General features: G+C 36.7%; 1 protein-coding gene across 2 annotated transcripts in view; it reads right to left on the bottom strand.

Annotated features, from left to right (window-relative positions):
• The window catches only part of ATP9B (ATPase phospholipid transporting 9B (putative)), a 169,915-nt gene that overhangs the window by 80,479 nt on the left and 67,554 nt on the right, over positions 1-21,882 (bottom strand). For both annotated transcript variants that reach the window (XM_064443729.1, XM_064443730.1), the window contains exons 8-10: positions 19,617-19,711; positions 10,343-10,423; positions 1,849-1,924 (exon numbers count right to left, since the gene is read on the bottom strand). In XM_064443729.1, coding sequence (XP_064299799.1) covers positions 1,849-1,924; positions 10,343-10,423; positions 19,617-19,711 — 252 coding nt within the window. The remainder of the gene's footprint in view (positions 1-1,848; positions 1,925-10,342; positions 10,424-19,616; positions 19,712-21,882) is intronic.

The raw sequence follows: 21,882 nt of genomic DNA, 5'->3' as shown, positions 1-21,882 counted from the left end.
ACATTATCACAATATTAAATTGTCATTAATACGTGAGATGACATATGTGAGATGAATGATATGTCAAAGTTTAGATTTAAAAGATATAATTAGTGTCACAAAAGCAGTTACTGAAGGTAATTATTTCTCTCTGCTACCTTAATTCAACCAACTTCTGTATGCACATCATTACACCATTTTTAATTACTTTATCACGTGTTATTTTTCCCTTCAGAAGGGGCTGCGGTCTTGAAGAACCATTCAGTATTTTTACTTTATATCATTCAGTGCGTTACCCTGAGTCTCCCTTGGTGTCTTATGTCACTATTCAAAACCATGCTCCAACAACAGAATTATCTTCTAGTATGTTTTTCTACTGCTATCATTAATAATGAACCTAAGTCCTTCATAAACAATTAAACCTTCACAAGACCCCTCAGAAGTAAAAAACCCAAACATATGCTAAGGCATAAATTTTAAGGAGCACTGTTTCCATTCGTTTGGGTGCCAACTTTAGAAGGCGGAGCAAGAGGCCTCAGACATTAGCTACACTTCTGAACAAAGTCAAATCATCTACCCTGGAAACGAAAACATGAGTGGTTTTCAACTAAAATTCAAAATTACTGATTCAGAATTACTGACTTTGCAAATGTACACCCTTTGGGTGTAGTTTTCCCCTGTATATAGATTTGCGGAAAAGCAAACTCAGAACAAATTTACACAGTATTGAAATTTATAATTCATAAGCAACATCTTTTTACACAGTTACAGATCTTGCTTACTTAAGTTAAAACCTGAGGACAATTTTAGGCATCATCCATTTGACAGAACAGTTTTAGAGAGAATAGTTTCCCAATCAAACCATCATTTTTAATCAAACCAAATGATACTGAGCATCAAAGAACATGACTATCTTTTCAGACTCTGGAAAGGAGTGCTCAGTCACAAATTCCTTTGCCACCTCCTCAAACTTGATCTTTTCCCCACAACTGTCTAGAAGGCCCCTCACTGATGTAAGGAGCCTTCATAGTAGGGAATAACTTCACAAGTTAGCTGGAGACCCTTTCTTACTTCCCCTCCCTCCATACCCCTCCTCCTCTTGGCTCATGTTTCCAGTTGCTCCAATTCCCTATCTTAAATCCTAGCTCCTTTTTAGAAATCATGCTCTCCTGACTCCTTATTGTCAGTCTTTTTGTGCAGAATAACCACCACCACCACAGCCCTTTTTTCTACAGTCCTTTTGATTTTTCTTACATAGAGCAGAACTGGGAGAAAACATTCTTTTGCTCTTAAAAATTACTTAAAGCCTGAATACAGCATCTAGATAATGTGAACTCCTTATAATACGAGACATACATGAAACATTACTAATATTTAGATGCCACCATTTTTAAATTACATACCTGTTTAAATGATTACACTTTCTGATTAAGATTTTGCCTGATAAAAGATTTTAAGCAAAACTTTACCCGCAGCATGGGGTATACATAAAAGAAAAACTAACAAATGCAAAGCCACCTTTGCTTTTCAGCAGAACCCTATCCACAGTGAGCTGAACAGAGCACTTTACAACCTGAAGTTTTAATTAAAACAAAAAGGTCAGTGACTTTAGTAGGGTAGAAGGTACAGCACTAGTGAAATGGCACAATTTACGTAAAAAAAAAAAAATATTAAGGAGGATTAAAAAGGTATGAATATACTGTGAGTAGCATGATGAAACTGATAGGAGGACAGAGAGGAGCAAGAGATTAAGAGTTTGGAAGACAAAAAGATTTTCAAAAGCCATTAATATTTCACATTGTAGACATAAAGATACGCTTCCATAGAATTTTTTAGATACATTATCAGCTTTGCTATTGCAACACTTACCTGAAGCAACAACAGTGCTTGCCCATAATGTATTTTCTATGCTTAGACTTTCATGAACTGCTGGATCACTGTCTTCCTGTTAAAAATATGAACAGCTAATAAGTAAATCAACATCACAAATAGTCATAGTTAAGGACAATACCAAACCATCTGAATAACTTGCACAGGATGTCTGCATCCTTGTATCAATACTATTCATTTTACATACTTTATTTGTCTGTATACACACAAAAATAACTTTCTGAAAAGTGAAATAGTGATTGAAGTTCATATTACTTAAACCCAATTGTATTCAAAGAACTAAAGCCAATAGTGTTTTAAAAGGAACATATTCTTTTCCTCAGATGTATCAAAGTGCAGAACAGTTTACTATACCAAGCAGTTAAAGTGAATTATGGACACTAACCACCAAAAATTAATACCTTGTTCTCTATGACAATTTAACTAATCTATAATTCATACAATAAGTTATGGTCATCATAATTCTGCAACCCAAGTGACATCATATCAACTTCAGAGAAGAATATTCAGACTTTTACGAAGACATGCACACTTCTGTTTTGTTACCACATACTTACAAAATACACATCTGATGGGAAATTCCAATAGGAATTCCAACCGGAAACTGCTTCCATGATTATTTTAAACTTTCCTTTTTTTCCTCTCCCCTCTCTTCTCCCAAGCAATAATGGTCCACAGATTATAAACAGACTAGATCTCTCACAATCAATTTGGAGCATGTACAGATTTGTTACTCATTAGCAGCTGTGAAATGTGCTGTTACAACTAAGGGAAACTTTAGGAGGTAGGGTACTCAAGTGTATTTGATCAAACTACAGATTTTGCTAAACATTTTGCAGGAAAAGGGGGACCACTGATTTACCAAAGCACTCAATAAATTCTACATGTCAATAATCAAAACCTATGTCCATTTTTCATCTCTATTTTGAAATAACCACCAAGCACAGGATGAGATGCTTACAAACCTCTGTTCCTAAAACACAAAAATCAAACTAAACAGATACTTTTTTGTGTGTATACTTCAAAAGATCCCTACATAGCAAAGAAACTATAGCTCTTATTCTCTTAAGTGAAGCAAAATAACTGCTTAAAAGACATAGAGAACCATTCTGTCAAAAACAGAGGGGAAGAGAAGGAAGATACGGAGTTAGCTATAAGAAGAAAACCACAAGTTTTGAATCAAGACTCATACAAGAAGCAAACATTCTGTCAATAATCAGCGTTCTGTAAGATTAGTCTTTCATTAAGAGAAAGGAAAAACATTTTTTGACTCTTGCCTAAGGAATTAATACTGCAAGAATTATTTGCCATACTCCTAACAGTTAAAATACATCACGTTTGAGACAACAGCAACCACAAGCCCACTCGTAAGCAATAACATATCATGTAGGAATTTTCAGTAGCTGGGGAGTACTAAAAAGAGCAGAAGTGAATTCCAAGATATTGCTACATAACAGCAGAAGTACTTCATATTGATAGTTCAACATTCATTAGTCTATATGGAACTGAAAATGTATCTCTGAAGGTAAAACAGGATCAACACCTATAGCAATATGCAAAATCATTTATAGTATTAATAACATGAAGTGCTGATCACTGAAACATTAAATATCAAGAAAAGTATTCTGATCTAGCTCAAGAAAGTATCATTTGTGGCAATTATCAATCATCTTTGTAAACTCTAATTTCTGAAATGAATGCCTTTGGTAGGGTTCATCCACAGCCTAAATTTTTGAATACTTTTTCCTAACTTCATAATGCTTGGATTCCTGGTTTGATTTATGATTATTCCTGGGTTATTCAGATTCTGTGATTATTTCAGCCTTCTGAAAGCCTAATTAAGCAGCATATGACACATAAGTAGAAATTATCCATGAATACTATTTTTTCCAGAGAAAGATGCTAGTAATATAGTAAAAATACTAACTGCAGCTGTTCGGGGCATGGCAGTCAGCAGAGAGATTGCCCTCTACACCTATAATGTTGAAACATGACCACATTTTGTGGTAAGTTCCCCTATGGAACTTATTTAGAGGCTTCAGAATGTTTCTACAAGGCTAGAAATAGGACACAAACTGACCATATGTGAGCTGAAAGCAGGTATTAATTTTTTCATTCTTATCATAGACTTTTCAAGAATTGCTGAATCTAACAGGACAACTTCCGTGAAATTCTTTCATACTTTCATATAGACAATGCTGATTAGCCATTTGTGACAAGAGTGGAAGGCTGCCGCTTTCAACCCAAATGGTGGGCCTGGCATCAAACAGGAGTCTTAATTTCACACAGCTTACCATGAGATGCACAGATTGTTTTCAGTCAGCAACACACATGCTAACCTTGATTACTTTTATCATCCACAAACTATTCTGCATAGTTCAAACTGTTTCAACTTGCTTGATTTTATAATTCTATCTCACATCATACACTGCAATAAAAAAGAAAAGAAGAAATTCTGCTCATGTGTTCTGAAGAGGAAATTTGTGGAGTTTCTCACTGCATCACTAGGTCAACTGAAAAAAATGTATAGGTGTACAAGGAAAATGCTTTTATTTATAAGAACTCACTACTGTTCCTCAAAGAGTAAATCATGCTAGAGTTTGTCAGAGGAGTCTCCAGTAGGCATATAACTGAATGATGCATACTGACAGAGAGCTGACCACAAAGAACCCATATTTCAGTCAAACACTGCAACCTCATGGAAATGAATGGATCAGTCTTTTACAATCTTCGACATACAGTGATAGGACACAGATGAGAATACCACAGTTGTGATTAATTTAGACTCAAATAAGTAAAATAATTCTTGTATTTTCTCTCAGAATTTCCATACAGAATACCTGTTTTCCACAGTGGTACTCCAAATAGCTCCCCCCAAGCACTGAAAGAGGTAATTTCCCATCTACCACTTACTAAAACTGCAATCATACTGAAATAGTAATTTTTGTATATGCTGAATTCCAGCATGAAGAAAAAAAATTGAATTTTGTCAGGAGCATTGTGTTTTAACTAGATATTAGCACAGAATTAATGTATAGAATTAGAGCTACAGAAAAGTTGTAGAATTCAAAGCAATGTTTGCTGCTATATCTTTGCCTAACTTTATAATTGTAACTTTAGGTAAGACTAAATTAAGACTTCAGAACAAAATAGCTATACAAAAAATGCCTATGATTTAATAGTTGGGTAATACTGTAGGTTAATATATCCTACAAAAAGGTGGACAGATGAAATTCCATACAGTAATTGTACAATGAAGGACACAAAGGCAGAAAACATCTCAGTTTCACAAAGCGAGGAGCGAGGAGCTCGTTAACTACCCAGAAACTGGATTTTGGGATTAAAAATCTACCAAAACACTAACTTAATAGTGAAGATCAAGCCAAATGCTTAGAATTACTAGGAGAGAAAAAAAGAACAACAGATCATGCTACTTCAAAGAAATCCATGGTTTACCCATGTCTTAACTATGTAGTTCTAAATCCCTCCTCCCCTCCTCTTATTCCAAACAGAAAACAAGAAGAACTTGAAAATGTACAAAAAGGGCAAAAGGGTGGTCCATGTAGCTTCCATACTAGATATGACTAAATAAATCTGGACTCTGGTGAGGAACAAGACAGACATCTATGAAATGGGCACCTACAAAGGGAGGATAGATACTACTGTCTCTCACCAAAGAAGTCATAAATAAAGCCTGCAAAATTAAAACAACAGGCAATTGCTTTTCATAAAAATATGCAATTAACCTGTACAACTTCTTCATATTTCAATGCTAAAAGGTTACATAGGTTCAAGGAGGGACTGGGTAAGTTTAAAGAAGCAAAATTCATTGCAGGTTACTTGCAGAAGCCAGCTCTGACTCAGGAAGTTCCCACATCATGAGTTGTTAAGAGACAGAATAATCCTCTGAAGAGGCATTACCATCTCCTTACTCTAGTCTCATTCTCTTCCCCAGCAGCCTGCTTCTGGCTATTGTCAGGAACAGGACACGAAGCTAGGAAAATCTTTTTTTCTGCCTTAGTTTATTCTTCAGTTAGCAGATTTTAAGACAGTGAATTATGAAATTCTTCCATACTACACGAATAAATTGAGAGTCCTGCAGTGATTACGGAGAGCTGACAACACAGCTAGGCAAAAGTCACTTGTCCAATGTTTACCTTACTGAAATGCCTCCTTTTAGGTCACTCAAAATAGAAAAAGATGTAACGAGCTATATCTCTTCCAACTGATGCCTTGCTCATCAACAGAACAGTTCAGCCAATCAGTTAGTTTCTGTTCATTTCATTATGATCCTTTCATGCCTTTACACCCTCATCTAACATTTCCACCTTTCTACAGTTCATTCAATTCACCAAATACCACACCTTCTGTACCCAAATGGATGATGCCTTAACCTTTTTGTTCATTTGTCATGAGTTGCTCAAATGAAAAATAAAAAGTATATTTACAGGCTTAGCTGTTTCACATTATTTTTATTTCTACTTTTGGAGAGATGGTAGGGACAGATGAAGCAGGGAAAGGACAGGGCCCCTGATTCCTGAACAAGACGGGCCTGTGGTAAGGAGAAATGGTTCTGCAAATTCTGTGACGCTACTATAGCTAACAGAACAATATATATTTTGGGGTAAATTAAATCCATCACTTATGCTAGTAGCAGAAATTTGACATACAAGGGCTTCTTTGTCCAGCTGATGAAGTTTCCACTTAAGGTCTGCTGGGTTGAATTCCATTTGGCAGCTCTATGTTTATTGGTCTTTAAATTCTGAATTAAGTTCATTACCAGAATAGTGCAGTTCAGTATTGCATTCAAGCTTCATTCAGGCTCAGTTTTTGAAGTCATGTGCAGTATTGATCACAGAGGTTTAAATTGTCTACAATTCCTAGTCTAGGAAATTAGTCTGTAGCTCTTGCATGTGCAGAGAAAAAGGAACTGAGCAGCAGTGAAAACATATCCTACTCTGTCCTGAATTCATAATACAGCTGACCAAGGATCATGAGAAATTTCAAGTAGCCATTCAAAGGTTTCAAAGCTACAATTTATTAGAAATGTTTTCAGATAATGACAGAGGCCTTTGAGACTAAATACCTAGTCCTTGAATGAACCAGCATACCACTTCCATCTTTTCCAGCCCTGTTCCTACCAGACAGAATGCAGCACAACACCTTCACCAACTTCTGTAGAGAAGTTGAAGAATACTCATTAGTTTAGTTGCATCACTGAAAGAGATTCCTTCCCCACCCCAACCCCACAGTTAATTATTCTTGCTATGTTCCTTTACTGGCATATGTATTTTGGACAGGATCTGATTAGGTTCTGCACATGTTAGCTCACTAGTCTGTCTGTCTGTATGGCCCTTAGTGCCAGCACAAGGAAGGTGAGTAAAATGCAGCTGCAAAACATAACACCATTCCCTTCAGTGGCAACACAAAATTAAGTCAGATCATAGCAAACACAACCATTGCTTCAAAACAGGTGATTTTCTAACACTAAATATGAAGTAACATTCTCTGTACTAAAATACAAGACTTAGCCAAGAAAACATCTGTATAATTAGCCCCAGGCCAGAGATTCTAGTCATAATATTAATACGCAATTTTCAGTGCTCACATTGCAATATGTATTTTCCCAAAATACCAACAGGTACATGCAACAGGTTTTGCACCAAGGTAGTCTTTTAAACATCTGACAAGGTGCTACATTGGAAAAAAAATATACAAAATGGTGCTGTACCATAGAAAAATAGTTTATTACAGCAGATGAACTAAACTCAGAAGGACTCAGTTCTCTGAGATTTCTACTGGAATAATAAAAAATAAGATTCAGATATATTCCCAAACTAAATGAAGAGACTGAGGTGACAGCACAGAGCTGCAATATAGGAGAAATTTAAGAAAAAGATTATTAAGGATATGGTGGAAGAAGGCCCCACATTTAAACAAAAAGCAGCCAAGGTCAAAAGCAGAAGAGAGAATTTCCATAACTCTGCACAGAAGCTGTAAGCAAAAGGTAAATAATACTGGTCATCCTCTATAGTACTCTTTGGGCTCCAACTGGTAAAAGTTGGGTTAAGAAGTATAACTACCTTTTATTCTCTTGCTACAGACATGTTTTCTTCTCATGCCTTTCCAAAATTAATAAAATAGCTTCCTGATTTATCAAGCTTAATAGAAGTATCAGAAGATAAACTCAAGTAGTTATGTCTGTGAAAATCCCTATTCTGTGCATCACTATTTCAAAATAAGCTCATCCAAGACATGGATGATGTCCTGAGGACAAATAAAACCACCTCACATTTTCGCAGAACACTAGTTTAGCTTATCTGTTCTTTCTTGGTAGGATATCCAGAAGATGGGAGAGGAGGAGAGGAATTAACTTATGTCGTTATTTAAGGGCCAGACACAATCCTTCCCACATGCCATGCAAGGACACACACTCTCTTTCATTAACTGACTGCATATAATGCACCAAAATCCATAGAGGACAACAGAAAATGACTTCATGTGAAGCTGGCAGACGTCAATAGAGTACGGCAGAGCTTTAACTCCTCCTGACGTGGTTATGCAGGTGTACTGCAAAATGTATCTTGTTTCAGCTATCAGGTTTGCTGTGGTTATACTTCTCACATAAAAGTACTTAGAAGTTGTTCCCTCATAAAAACTCCAGAGCTGTGCACCTAAGTTTCTGTTCTGTTTTATGGTCATGCACTTTTTGAAATTATCTAAGTTTGTCTTCTACATTGTTAGTAATCTGTCTTCATAATGGGGAAAAAAGAAAAGAAAAATCAATGTGCTATTACCCTGTCAACCTACCCTTACAAGAATTCTTTGAACATCAATGCTTAAGTAGGAAAAATGTATGCATTAGCATCACTAAGCACACTAATTTTTTTACTTGAACATAAAATAGAAATTAGATGCAAAAACTGATTTAGTGTTAAGAAGCAAGGGCTTACAGCAGAAGTAGAAAGATAAATCAGTAAACAAATGTCCTAAAGCAACATTTCACTATGCAGAAGGTACACCATTAACAGAAAAGAGGAAAAAAAATATTCTAAAATATCTACAGTGTGACCTACTGTGAATCAAGTCTGAGGGCATTGCCCTCAGATGCCTGCACACATGAGTTCGGCTTAAACTGCCCTTCCTACTGAAGCAGTCAAAACAACACATATATATATAAACCTGAAAGCATAAAATGCATCAGGGTTATTTACAGATATCAGGGATGCTTGAATCATACAGCTCTTATTACATGTACAAACAGAATCCACAACAGGGAGCAACTGTTTAGTGATGATTTCCCAATGTCTCAATTATATGTACCAGAGCTGTTAAAAAGGCTCTGAGGAGTTCAATTTGTATTTAGAAAAGTATACACTTCACCACTGGGACAGGAATAACATGAATTTTACAGCTGTTAATAGAAGTTTCATTTGGACAATTGGTCAATACAAGGTTTAAGTAAACGCTGTTGCTTACAGCTTTAGAAGGTGTGGGCAAATGACATTTACTTTGTAGGCAGCATGAACTATATAAATGGTATAAATTGGTCTTCAAGAGCCAACAACTGCAATATACCATTCATCAGTGTACTTAAAATTGTGAACTGGAATTCCAATTACTGAACAAAATCTATTACCAATTTGAGTCACTTGGGTAAAAAACCCTTCTCTGTGCCCCTATAGTAGTTAATTCTCTGAAATTATTTTAGAAACAAACTATCAAGAGGAACGAGTCTACTAACACTGAATTTGGCTAAAATAAAGAAAACTATATCTCCTAATATAATGCTACAAATCTGCAAAGCGATTTAAAAAAAAATTACTACCTATTAAGACACCCTGCTTCAAAGGGTTAACTTCAGCATGCCACCTTTTGAAATGACAGAAGAAAGTCACAGAAATTATTGCACTGTTGTTATCGCATTGGTTTTGAATATAATTATAGCTGGGAAAAGATTTAATCAAGTCCCCATAAGTAGCTTTAAGTTTTATTTTACTTTTTGAGATAACCAAACTTTGGAATTACTAGCTTTTTCTTGAACAGAAATGCTGTTAAACAAGGCACATTTTTATTGCATATAAACTAGCAGTTGCATTGTCTCAGGCTACTAAATATATTCAGCTTGCCACTTTTTTTTTTTTTTAATACATGAACAATACATTAGATGCCTAGAGACAAACAATATATACTGCTATACAAATGGTTTCATAAAAAAATATTATAGTGATGTCAACGAATATCTAATTCTTGGATTCTGCCTTTTTGAGATATTCTTTTTGTATTAGCTTTCTGCAATACTTATTTACCAGAATATCTTTTATATGAAGTATTGTCATGGCAGGAACATGGCAAAAAAAATGCTGCTGTAATGCTAGGAAAGATCAGATACAACTTTGACACTAAGTATATGTTTCACTTACATTGAGAAATGGAAGAGAGAAGTAGAACTGTATTTACCTACACTACTTACCCGTGTGAAGGTACCCTCAAAACTGTGAATATCCAGCTGTGGCTTCTGAGCATAAACATAAGCATTGATTGAAAAGAGATCCTGTAAAACAGATTAATGTACTTACTATTATTTAAACTTAAACACAGATTTTGAAGAACTTTTTAGTGGTAAAGACTCTAGTTTATGACCTCCACCTCCCCGTCCCAAGTTAAGTTCATGAAATTTTTACCCAACTAAGAAACATGCTGTTTTTTCAGTACATCTTGCTATAAAGGAACCAGATCCAATACAATATTCTAGAGATGTTGATATTCAAACACTAAAGTATTTCATATTCATAATATGAGTTAGAAAATTTATCTCATCTATTTTCTCTTAACAGCCCCATTTTAATTTATAATACTATAATCTTAAAATATTTTCCATATAGTTGTTCTTTTATAAATAAAGTGAGGGTTTGTGTTTTGTTTTTAATGCAACTGGAAACAAAATACATTTCCAGAAGGACAAAGCCAAATGAATACAAGAGGAAAATATGAAATTGATTCAAGTTCTCTTAAACGCTCAAGCACATTTGCAGTCAACCCATAAAAATCTCCATCAGCTTCAAGAAAGCCTGGATAAATCAACAGGATTATTCAAATGCTTAAAGTCAGGGATATGCTAAACTAGTCTGATAAAATTGCGTCTAATATACATGGTACTACTACTCATGACAGCAAACAACCCATGAACATTACTACCCTAAAACTAAGAAGAATAAGAGACTCTTAGATACTACAGTAGCAGGCTCTATAGGGGCCCAGGGAGGATCACCTCAAAATTCTGAACCAATTCTTTCATCAGGTAATTGTTCTGAAACATCCACCTCCCGCAGAAAAAACACCACAGACTAAGTTGTTAAAAACCTGATACAAAGGGCTTTCATCTCATTGCAAAAGCAAACTTTCAGGCTTTCTAGATGGTCAGAAGCAACAGCAGCTAAGAGACTTCAACATGAGTAGATGACTCATGCATGGATCCACGATCCAGTTTCCACTCTGGAGAGGAGCAGATGCTTGATACCAAATCCCAGTCAATCTAAGAAGCTTAACTTCTGACGAAATGTACCTTCTCACTGTATGTAGCACCTAACCATTTGGGTTATCTCCATCCTTTATTACTGGATGAATCTTGCAAAAGGCTAATCAGACACAGTCTCTGGGGAGCAGATTATATGGTTGCCATACCATGTTCACACTAGCTAGAATGTGCTATCTTCAAAAGCAGAATTAATTTTACAGCCTCATTCATGGACATACAACCATACCTTGACTGAAATATAGCTATTTTTAAAAGCATACCATTATTTTTTGTTCATAATTTTGAATAAAAGAAAAATGTCTACATTTGAGAACCACATAATTTGAACATTACAAAAATTAACTAAAGGTGCAATTGTCCACCTGTGTTAATGTCTTAAAATCTGACACATTTATATAGTTTTTCTTCAATAAAATGGCTACAGACTTTTGAATATCGTTACTTTTTCACTTTCCAGATCAAAAGGAATTTTTTTTTTAAATCAAATGTATAATAATCAAACATGCTAGACTTTAGTTTAAATATGTGTAGTTCTATAAATAACAAATTTGTATTTCTACTTACATTCCTCAGACAAGAAATCTCTCACTTCAAACCTTGCAAAAACACACAGGATTTGTATTTATATACTCTTTAAAACATGAATCAAATCTGAACATTACCTCTCACAAATTATCTTTATCTTAAACCGTTAGCCATTTATTGTAGTCTTTCACATGAAGTTCATTCATTGCATCCTTGTTCTTCCAATCTACTTTCATCAGGTTCATGAAAAATAATTCCTATGAAACTAATACACACGTGGTGTCCTATATCTTCATCATTCACTTCTTTCCAATCTGTTATCACCTACAATTTAGCTAATCCAGGCTATTACGTGCTTTATTACGCTAAGAAAAATAAAGAGTCTCTCAGTAGTGGATGGCACAGCAGAAAACTAATACCACAAACATACTCATATACACAATAAAAACTGCTAGTGAAATGCGTCAACCAAGAACAACTTGCTTTTCAAAGAATGCCTTAGTGGGAAGCAACATTAGAATAAAAGGAAGCAGAAATATCCACCTTTTTAAGTATATTGGCATTTGTACAGTAATATTTTTTCCTGGTTACTAATCTGTTTTCTTTCACTGTGATGTTCTCCTTTGTTACATTTTAAATGTAAAAATTCCTACCACACTCCTTTGGTGTCTTTTCTAAGTTTTAGTTCTCCTTCTGTATTTCTGATTTAACACCTAAACATTTTAATGTTTTCCTTTTTTTTTTTTTTGAATTTCAACTCTGAAACAAGCTCACTTATCTTTCTGAAAAACTGAGATCTTCACATTCCCTACACATTACTCTGGAATGCCACAAACCAGAACAAGCGGAGTATTCCGAAAGTGTGTATTTTTTCCTAAAACTAAATATCGTAAGTATAACCTATGCTCTGAGAGAAATCTGGCATGGTAGTTCATTGGCATTTTATTCATAAGTAGTAGAAAGAAAAGATATACAAGCATATTACACATACTCAGTAGCCTTCTGAAGTATTTTTTCATTATTAGGGGGAAGAAAAGGGATAAGGACTTTTTTTTTTTTGTAGCCCAGTGCTCTGTACTCCAAATGGACATCATTCTCAGGCCAAAATACAGTAGCTGAAGTTTTATAATACAAGGGAAAGAACAAGAAATCCAAAGTATGACACAGTCATAGAAGACATTACATGTGAACTGAATTCAACAATAAAGGTTACTATAAAAGTACAAAGGTGTTCCTTTCACCTAGTGCTGCTTTCCCAGTAGTAGAAGCCATGCACTACTCATCTCAGGGTCTTGAAGAAGTACTGATGGTGAATTTAACAAGGAGACATTAAGATTTATACACTACATGTAAATATAACTTCTGCTCACTGAGAGAGCCAACAAGAACCTTATGAAGTTCAACAAGGACAAGTGTAAGATCTTGCACCTGGGAAAACATAATCCAGGAGTGCAGTACAGACTGGGATCCAACTGGCTGGATACAGTCCCCCACAGTCTCCTCCTGGAGATATTGATGTGTTACGGCCTAGACAAGTGGTCTGTGCAGTGGGTGGGGAACTGGCTGACAGACCACACCCAAAGGGTGGTGGTAAATAGCTCCTTTTCCAAGTGGCGACCTGTCACAAGTGGGGTCCCCCAGGGATCAATATTGGGCCCAATGTTATTCAACATCTTCATAAGTGATCTGGATAACGGCATCTAGTGTAGCCTGATGAAGTTTGCTGATGACACCAAGTTGAGTGGGGAAGTAGACACTCCAGAAGGGAGAGCTGCTCTGCAGGGAGCTCTGGATAGGCTGGAAGAGTGGGCCAGCAAGAACCTTATGAAGTTCAACAAGGACAAATGTAAGGTTTTGCACCTGGCAAAACATAATCCAGGAGTGCAGCACATACTGGGATCCACCTGGCTGGAGAGCAGCTCTGTCAAAAGGGACCTGGGGGTCCTGGTGGATCCTGGTCGCTCAATATGAGCGAACAGCGTGCTGCTGCAGCCAAAAAGGCCAATATGTTGCTGGGTTGCATCAAAAAGGGCATCACCGGCAGAGACAAGGAAGTCATTATCCCACTCTACTCAGTGCTGGCGAGGCCACACCTGGAGTACTGTGTACAGTTCTGGTCCCCACTATACAAAAAGGATGTGGACAGGCTGGAAGGGGTCCAGAGAAGGGCCACCAAGATGACCAAAGGACTGGGAAGCTGCCATATGAAGATAGGCTGGGAGAACTGGGTTTGTTCAGCCTTGAGAAAAGGAGGCTTAGAGGGGGTCTCATCACTGTGTACCAGTACTTAAGGGGTAGCTACAAAGAAGATGGAGACTCCCTTTTTACATGGAGTCACATGGAGAGGACAAGGGGGAATGGACACAAGTTGCTCTTGGAGAGATTCCGACTGGACACCAGAGGGAAATTTTTCACAGTGAGGACAGTCAACCATTGGAATAATCTCCCCCAGGGAAGTGGTTGACTCAGCCACATTGGACACTTTTAAGATTCAGCTGGACAGGGTGCTGGGCCATCTTGTCTAGACTTTGCTCTTCTTAGAAAGGTTGGGCTAGATGATCCCTGAGGTCCCTTCCAACCTGTGATTCTGTGAAAATTTATCCCGTTAGGTTACATCATTGCTTCTCCCTATTTAAATGCCGGGATAAGGGAAACTACCTTAAACAAAGGATTTAATTATATTTTTAAAAAGACAACTACTTTTTATTAATGATTTATCTAATGAGGGATTTGATCTTTGTGAAATTCAGCTTCAGTAAAGAATTCTTTTCATACTACAAGCATTGAACTACTAGTTCACTGAAGCCAAATAGTTCTGCTGTTATGTTCAATGGAAACACTATTCTACATCTAAAATGACGTTGCTTTTAGGAGATGGTGAGGGCAAATGACCTCAGTTATTTTCTTACTCAAAGAAAAAACAAACAAATAAAAACATGAAGGAAAAAACCACACACACACTTGGGTAGAGGGATTGTAACAGTTCAAGATTAAAGAAACTGTATGAAAGACTTGACTCTCAAGCAATAAAAATTAAGTTATTTTTATAGAACAGTAGATGAGATTTAAAATAAACCTTGATATGCATTTAATTATCTCATGCTTGAAAATTATAATTCAGAAGAATGCATTTCATCTACACTGAAAGTCAGGAAATGACTCGATGATGGTACAATAATGAAAATGTTCTCTTTTGCATCTCAGAATTTAAAAATCACTGTAAAGTTATCAATAACAGAAAAATCTCCTCTATTAGGTCAGGGGCAACATTTGTTCACCTTACTTAAAGATCGCTAAAATACATTCTTAATCATAACATGCAGTTCATTACAAATAAAATTACCTTTGGTTCAATAAAACTAATTAAATGTAAATGGTATTGTTTACTGCTGTATGAATCTTCTGATATAAATCAGCAAGTCACCATTTATTGAAAATTACAGTGACCTCATTGCTGTTAATAAATTTAGTTGATCACAGAGGCTAGAGGAGAATGCCTCAGAGCACGTGTATCGCCAGAACTGCCCCACCTGAAATTATGAAACTGCAAGAAACCTTATCTATGTGTTAACAATATTTGCTGCTCAGCTGTCATTAAATGACTTGTTGAAATATTAATTCTCTGATCACATTAACTGGTTTACAAAGACAACAATAATCTCTATTGATCATCCTGGTGGTGTCATCTATTCTTTAAGAAAAGCTCTGAAGGTCTGCAGGCTTGTTTATTCTGGGTGTCAGAGTTGGTAGGGTTACAATGCTGCTCAGTTGACATGACTGGCAGCTCATGCCAATGCAAGATACTCACTGCCTTTACATCCAATAACTAAAGAACTCAAAACAAGTAACAACTATGGAGAGTGTATTCTGTCAGACACACGATGAAGTTTTTTATAGCCTATTTTATGCTCAATTTGCATGTCTTCTCTTAAATTATTAAAAATACATTTTATTATCTAAATATGAACCGTAAGCCTCAACTTTGAAAACACGCTGCAAGCACATGGAGAAGACACCACAACAGGTGTTGCTTTACATACGGAGAGTCCCTGGAAGCCAGGGAAAGCACTACTGCAGCGAACAACTGCTCCTTCAGACAAAAGTTAGCTGAAACTATTTGATCTGTTACAGCAAAATGCCAGAACATCAGCCCAGAGACAACAAGGGATGCCGGACCCCAGAGGCTGCGCCCCACATCCCCCTGCACACCCTTGTCTGAAGAGGTTCTCCTTGTGAACGGACCCCCTGCAGGTTTACCATAAACATATATAAAGTTAACCTTGAAAATCTAACCCTTTTTTTGTAGCCACCCACCCAAATATGAGTCTTCAATCCAGTTTGAAGGCAGTACTGGATTAAAACACAAGCTTCGTGACTTTGAAATGGGCAGGACTCCTAGAACTTTGAGGTCTCTACATAATTCCTTGCAGGCACAGAACATACTGTGCTCTACTCACTTCCTTCACCATGTCTTTCAACTGGTACAAAATTCACTTTGTGAGTTATCATAAAACAACCTACAACACAGCTCCTCCCCCAGCCACAGCTGGCCCACAGTAGGTGGCAGGGGCGGGGCAGCGTGAGGCAGGGGCGGGGCAGCGTGAGGCAGGGGCGGGGCTCTGCCAACAGCCACCCAGCAGGTGTCAACCACAACATGCAGCACAGCAGGGCAGCACCCCTCCTGCATTCACACCTTACCGCCCTAGGTACACTAAAGCGGGCATATTAGAAGAATGTTAGTAACATGCTACCTGCAGAAGTGGCAATGTTGTTTCAATAGCATGGCATGGAATGGCTAGAAACCATCAGGTATGAATGATCTGGTATTTGGGAAGGTCGATTTTCCAAAATTCCGTAAAGCAAAACAGTTTTCATTAATTAATTTATTTTAAAAAGCAAAACATTTAGATAGGTGTTCACTGAAATGTCTTATTTTCACCACATGAGTTATTTTGGGGGCAAATACAATGCACTGCCCTCCTTGTGCAGCACATAATGCAAACAGAATGAAAGGAGGATCACATCCCAGCAGCTTCTTTTAGTAGAGGGAAGGATTGTTGCCCGATTCTCCTAATATTTTGTAGAAGTAGATATGTGACATGAGCACAGCAAACAGTCTAAGATGAGCTGGGAAGCAGTCATTTAAAATTATCTCATTAAAGAACCACTAAGTGTCAATGGTTTGACCAAACCACATGGTATAGACATTGCGAGATTGTTTAGTTTAGTTGATAGGAAGTATTATACCCAGTGTCAGTTACTACAGGGTGACATGTCAGCTTAATGCAGACAAAGTCTTGGCTAGCATAGTTAACCACCAGTAACTGCGTGATGCGAGTAAGAGCAGAGGCGTGTCACCTGCTTGGTGGTTTCCATTTGCTGCTGGTGGCCAGGGAAGTTTTGTTAGGCGTACGTAGCTGCTTGATTAACTGCACGTGATGACACAACTCAGGTTGTCACATACAGCTCAAGAAGGAGGAGAATATAAAATCTTGTAAGAAGCACAGATCAGTTGGACGTTAGTGCTAGGTTAACAGCAGAAAGTGGAAACAACTAAGGAACAAATCGTTACTATATCCTTCAGTTGACTCTTGTATACTGTTTCCAAGACAGATGAATAATTTCTTGGCGACATCTTGCCTTTCCCTCCCCTACATGCCCAAAACAACCACCACCTGAAGCAAACCTTCACTTCTGCAGGAAGTTTAGGCTGCATGTCCTACCATTCAAATATAGACTTCTCAACATTTCTGATTTATTGTCCACTGTAAACAACTACAATACATTTACTTCTTTCAAATCAAATGTAGTTTTAACCATAATTTTATACTATCCCACAGATGCTTAATAATTTGTCAAGTCTATTGGTAAACTATTTTTTTTTTTTTTTTTTAACAAAGAACATAATATAACAGTTGGAGTACAACAATTCCCTGCTCTGCCAGGTCTATTTCTTCCTAGGAAGGAGGGGAAACTTCAGACATGGATTTGGTTTTTTGGTTTTGTGGGGTTTTTTTTTGTTGTGGTTGTGGTTTTGGTTTTCTTCCTTTTTTTTGTTTGTTTGTTTGTTTTGGGATTTTTGTTTTGTTTGGTTTGTTTTTTTCAAGATAACATGTAGAGAAACCTATACATTGCATTTACTCCAGATTTTGTCAGCCTCAGAGCACCAAAGCTCAGAACACCAAGATTTCCAAGCTCAGAACACTGAAATTATAACGAGCAAACAGAACTCAAAGAGGCAGTGCTCTGCAAGAACAGTTGTATTTGCCAAGTGCAATCAGTGATGCTTCCAAAACAAAATAGAAATAAAAAATAATAGCTAAGTTGGACAGAGCTGTAACTATCTGAAAAGCACTATTTAATTTAAAAAAATAAAAATTGAAAATTGACTGATTTTAGTCAAATGCATGCATCTGTCTCAAATGTGGACATGATTTTTTTTTTTAATGAGAAAACAAGAAAGGTCGATGATTAAATGGTAAAAACCTACAGGAGAGGCATTATTGTAAATACTAAATTCAACTGCAATTCACAGAATATTTATTGAAGTCTCTTCTTGCACCAAAACTCCCACTTTGAAGCCTGACTTGGAATCTATGTTTGGCGTGACCAATCTTCAGTTCCATCCCTTGTTCCCAATCCTCTAAATTCAAACGTAGCTATTTTTGTCTCCTCCTGTCACATGTGAAGCCAGTAGCCAGAACACTACAAACACAGGAAAAAAATCTCTCCCTTTTGCTAATTTCAGTGTGGCAGCACCTCTAATTCTGGAAAAACAATTGTAGAAGTCCTGCTATGACCTGGCAGATAATCTAACACTTTTTCTATTCAGACGGCATATGAACAGTCCTCTTAAGGTACTTTTGCCTTTAATAAAAACACCTAAAGGATTTAGTATCAAAACACCAGATATTCTGTACAGGTAAACTTCCACAAGCTTGTAACTTGAGTGTGTTTTTAGAGGAAGTCTCTTAATACCAAGCCAACTCTCTTGTAAAAAATAGCAAGCTTCCCTAGTACAAGGGACACAATTTAGCTTCTCATTAAGAGCCATTCACACAATTCTATGTACATTCTTGTAGATGCGTCTATTTTGAATGTATACATATACACACGCGTCATTTTCACAATTTTAATAGTTACCTGTGACATGACGTATATGCACTGATAAAATACACACATTCAGGCAGCTCTTAGAGAGCCCTCCTTGCAAGAACTTGCACGTTGCACCTTGCCAGACTAGAAAGCATCTTGACGACAAAAAGCACTTTACCTTCCAAGAGCAGACCGCTGTTTCCCAAGCTTACAAGTTAGTGACTAAAGCAACAGTTCCTGAGGCAAGAATGACTTGCACTTGCAGTATAACATTTGGTTGAAAACACTACAACTCTGCTAAGTTTCTGCAGAGTATGGATCTCAGTGGGGACCACAATAAGAACCGCTAAGTTGAAAGACAAAAATCCAGTTCTGCCTCAGTTTCTTTTCAATGTAAAACCAAGAATATTTTCATAACCAACTTCTCATTCAGCATTCAGCAGAATACCTGAATCCTATTTACTGCAAAAACTAAGACTGTGGTAACAGGTATCTTCCATTACTTACAATAATTGTAACAGTCTTTTAGATAAGAGATACATACGCATACATGGGAGATATCTTAAAAGCAAACAGATAAAACGCTTACCCCCAAAGCTGGCAATCTTTGTGTGCAACTGACAGCAACCTTCAGTTTCCAGTCTGTTTCTCCATCAAGCTGGTCAGTTCGAATGAAACATGAACCTTGAAGTTATAAAGAGACATCAAACTATTTTTTTGATCTCAAAAATTCAGTTTGGGTTAAAAAAATTAGAAGAGTGAAAATAAAGCATTTTACATCAATTTTTAAATAAATGGGCTACATATAAAAGGATTCATATTTTGGAATGCCTGTGTGCATTCTTCCAGAAATGCTTCAGATATCACACAATAGCACAATTTTTCTGATAAAATTAGCAATATGCCTGTTTATAAATGGGGACCAGGGGCGGGAATCCTATTTTACAGGTTTCTTAATAGTTTCTAAACAGGTGTCGAAATGTGATCAGCAGAAGACACAACTCCACTGGCTGAAGTTGAAACAGGTTTGATTTTTTTTTCGTTTTTAGAATTGTATCACTTGTACAATTCCAACACAACAGAATAACGAACTGACGCCTGTGATTTTTGTCTCTTTGCTGGTATGACATCACAAACTTCCACGGCTCATAGTCTCCTGGCTTCTCTGAAAAAAATATTTAAAAATAAACCTGTAACATGGACACCATTCAAAACAATATGGGTCCCAATGTATTATACTTAGAAGAAATTATTCTGGATCACATGTAATTGTCAAGGATCCAAGGCTAAAGAAGCCTGTCAACACATGCACAGTACTCTAAGGTATGAGGGAAGCTCAAGATACCGACTGATAAATGCTGAAGAGAATCAGTATGCTTTGCAGACAGAAGACTAGCATTCAACAAACAGAAAATTGAGGCCAGTGCAGAGCGCCCCCCCCCCCAATAACTAGTCTGATGGATATCATCGTCTGCAGTATTACATAGGTTACTAATGTAAGATGCAAAGAAGACTGCACACAAACATTGCAAATCTATTAAAAACCATATACGATTAGCTACAATTTCCATCTAATTTGAAGCCTTTGAAAAAGGTGGTAAATTTTCAGCAATACTCTTCACAATTGCTACACTAAAGAAACCTTAAATATTTCTGAAGTAATAATTACAACTTCCACTATGCTACAGCCTAACAACTGTATATGCTATTGTTACGCTCTTGTGCTATTGTGCTCTGGGTGTGAAATAAAAATAGATTTTTCTAGTTATCTGTAATTTTCAAACAATGTGTATAGACATATATACATATATAGCCATAATTCCTTCTGTATTTCAACCAATCCAGTGAAAACTAACAAAATAGTTTCATCACTAGAAGTGATACGGTAGCAACTAAACTGAAGGAAACACTGGCAAAGGAGTTTATGCAGGTTTGAGTCTTATACAAGATGACAATGTGCTAGAAGTTTTGAATCTAACAGGCAATACATCAAGAAAGGGTACCTGCCAGTGAACACAAAATTAAAAGAGAGATTCTTTTATAGGACACGTGGACTCTGGTGTAAGTAAAACCTAAGAGAACCCAACCCAATGTTTTATTCATCAAGGCCTGTAAATCAAGCAGTTCAATGAGCTAACGGTCTGAAAGGACATGCTTGAGAGAGAAGCCACCTGACATTATATCTGACTGGAAGGTAGCATTTTTGCACAACAGTCCTCAAAGAAGCTTACAAGACTTCATGTAACAGCTGTATTTATATTAAGTGCATAGTAAGTAAACAAATCTTTAAATGTTAATATAAACAGTTCTCAGGACACATTATCACAACTAAATTTCTCCCAAAGCTCAGAGCTGCAAACTGCAAAGCTGTATCTAAAGTTCTTGAAAAGCTGATTTTAAATTCTTGACAGGATTCTTTATGGATTTTCTTCTAAAATAAAATACTACAAAGCACTTTTTGAAGAGTCCAGTGACATATATCGCATTATAATTAAGGGTGAGGTACCTAGGAACACCTAGAAATAACACTGTTTCACCGCAGTTTCTATCCATAGCATAGATGAGCCTGCTTTCTATCATACTTTTCCTGTACAAGACATTTCATGGTTCTCTTTACCCTTCCTGTCAATGGTTGCTCTCTTCCATCAATTTCATTTAGAATTATACTATAGATCAATGCAGTTCAAGACCAGTGTGGCTCCTGTGAATGGTTGACTGCACATATATTCATTTAATAGAGCTCACACTATGACATGTATTGGCCAGCTGCATTTCCTCTCCACTTCAGCAGTTAATTTCATCAATAACTTATCTCATAGCCTGTTTCCCTTTTATCCAGCAAAAGGACTGCTTTC

The sequence above is a fragment of the Phalacrocorax carbo genome, chromosome 2, assembly GCF_963921805.1.
Source record: "Phalacrocorax carbo chromosome 2, bPhaCar2.1, whole genome shotgun sequence".
NCBI classification, from domain to species: domain Eukaryota; kingdom Metazoa; phylum Chordata; class Aves; order Suliformes; family Phalacrocoracidae; genus Phalacrocorax; species Phalacrocorax carbo.
Note: the sequence above shows the minus strand (reverse complement) of the source record. Positions and strands in the feature narration are given on the sequence as shown.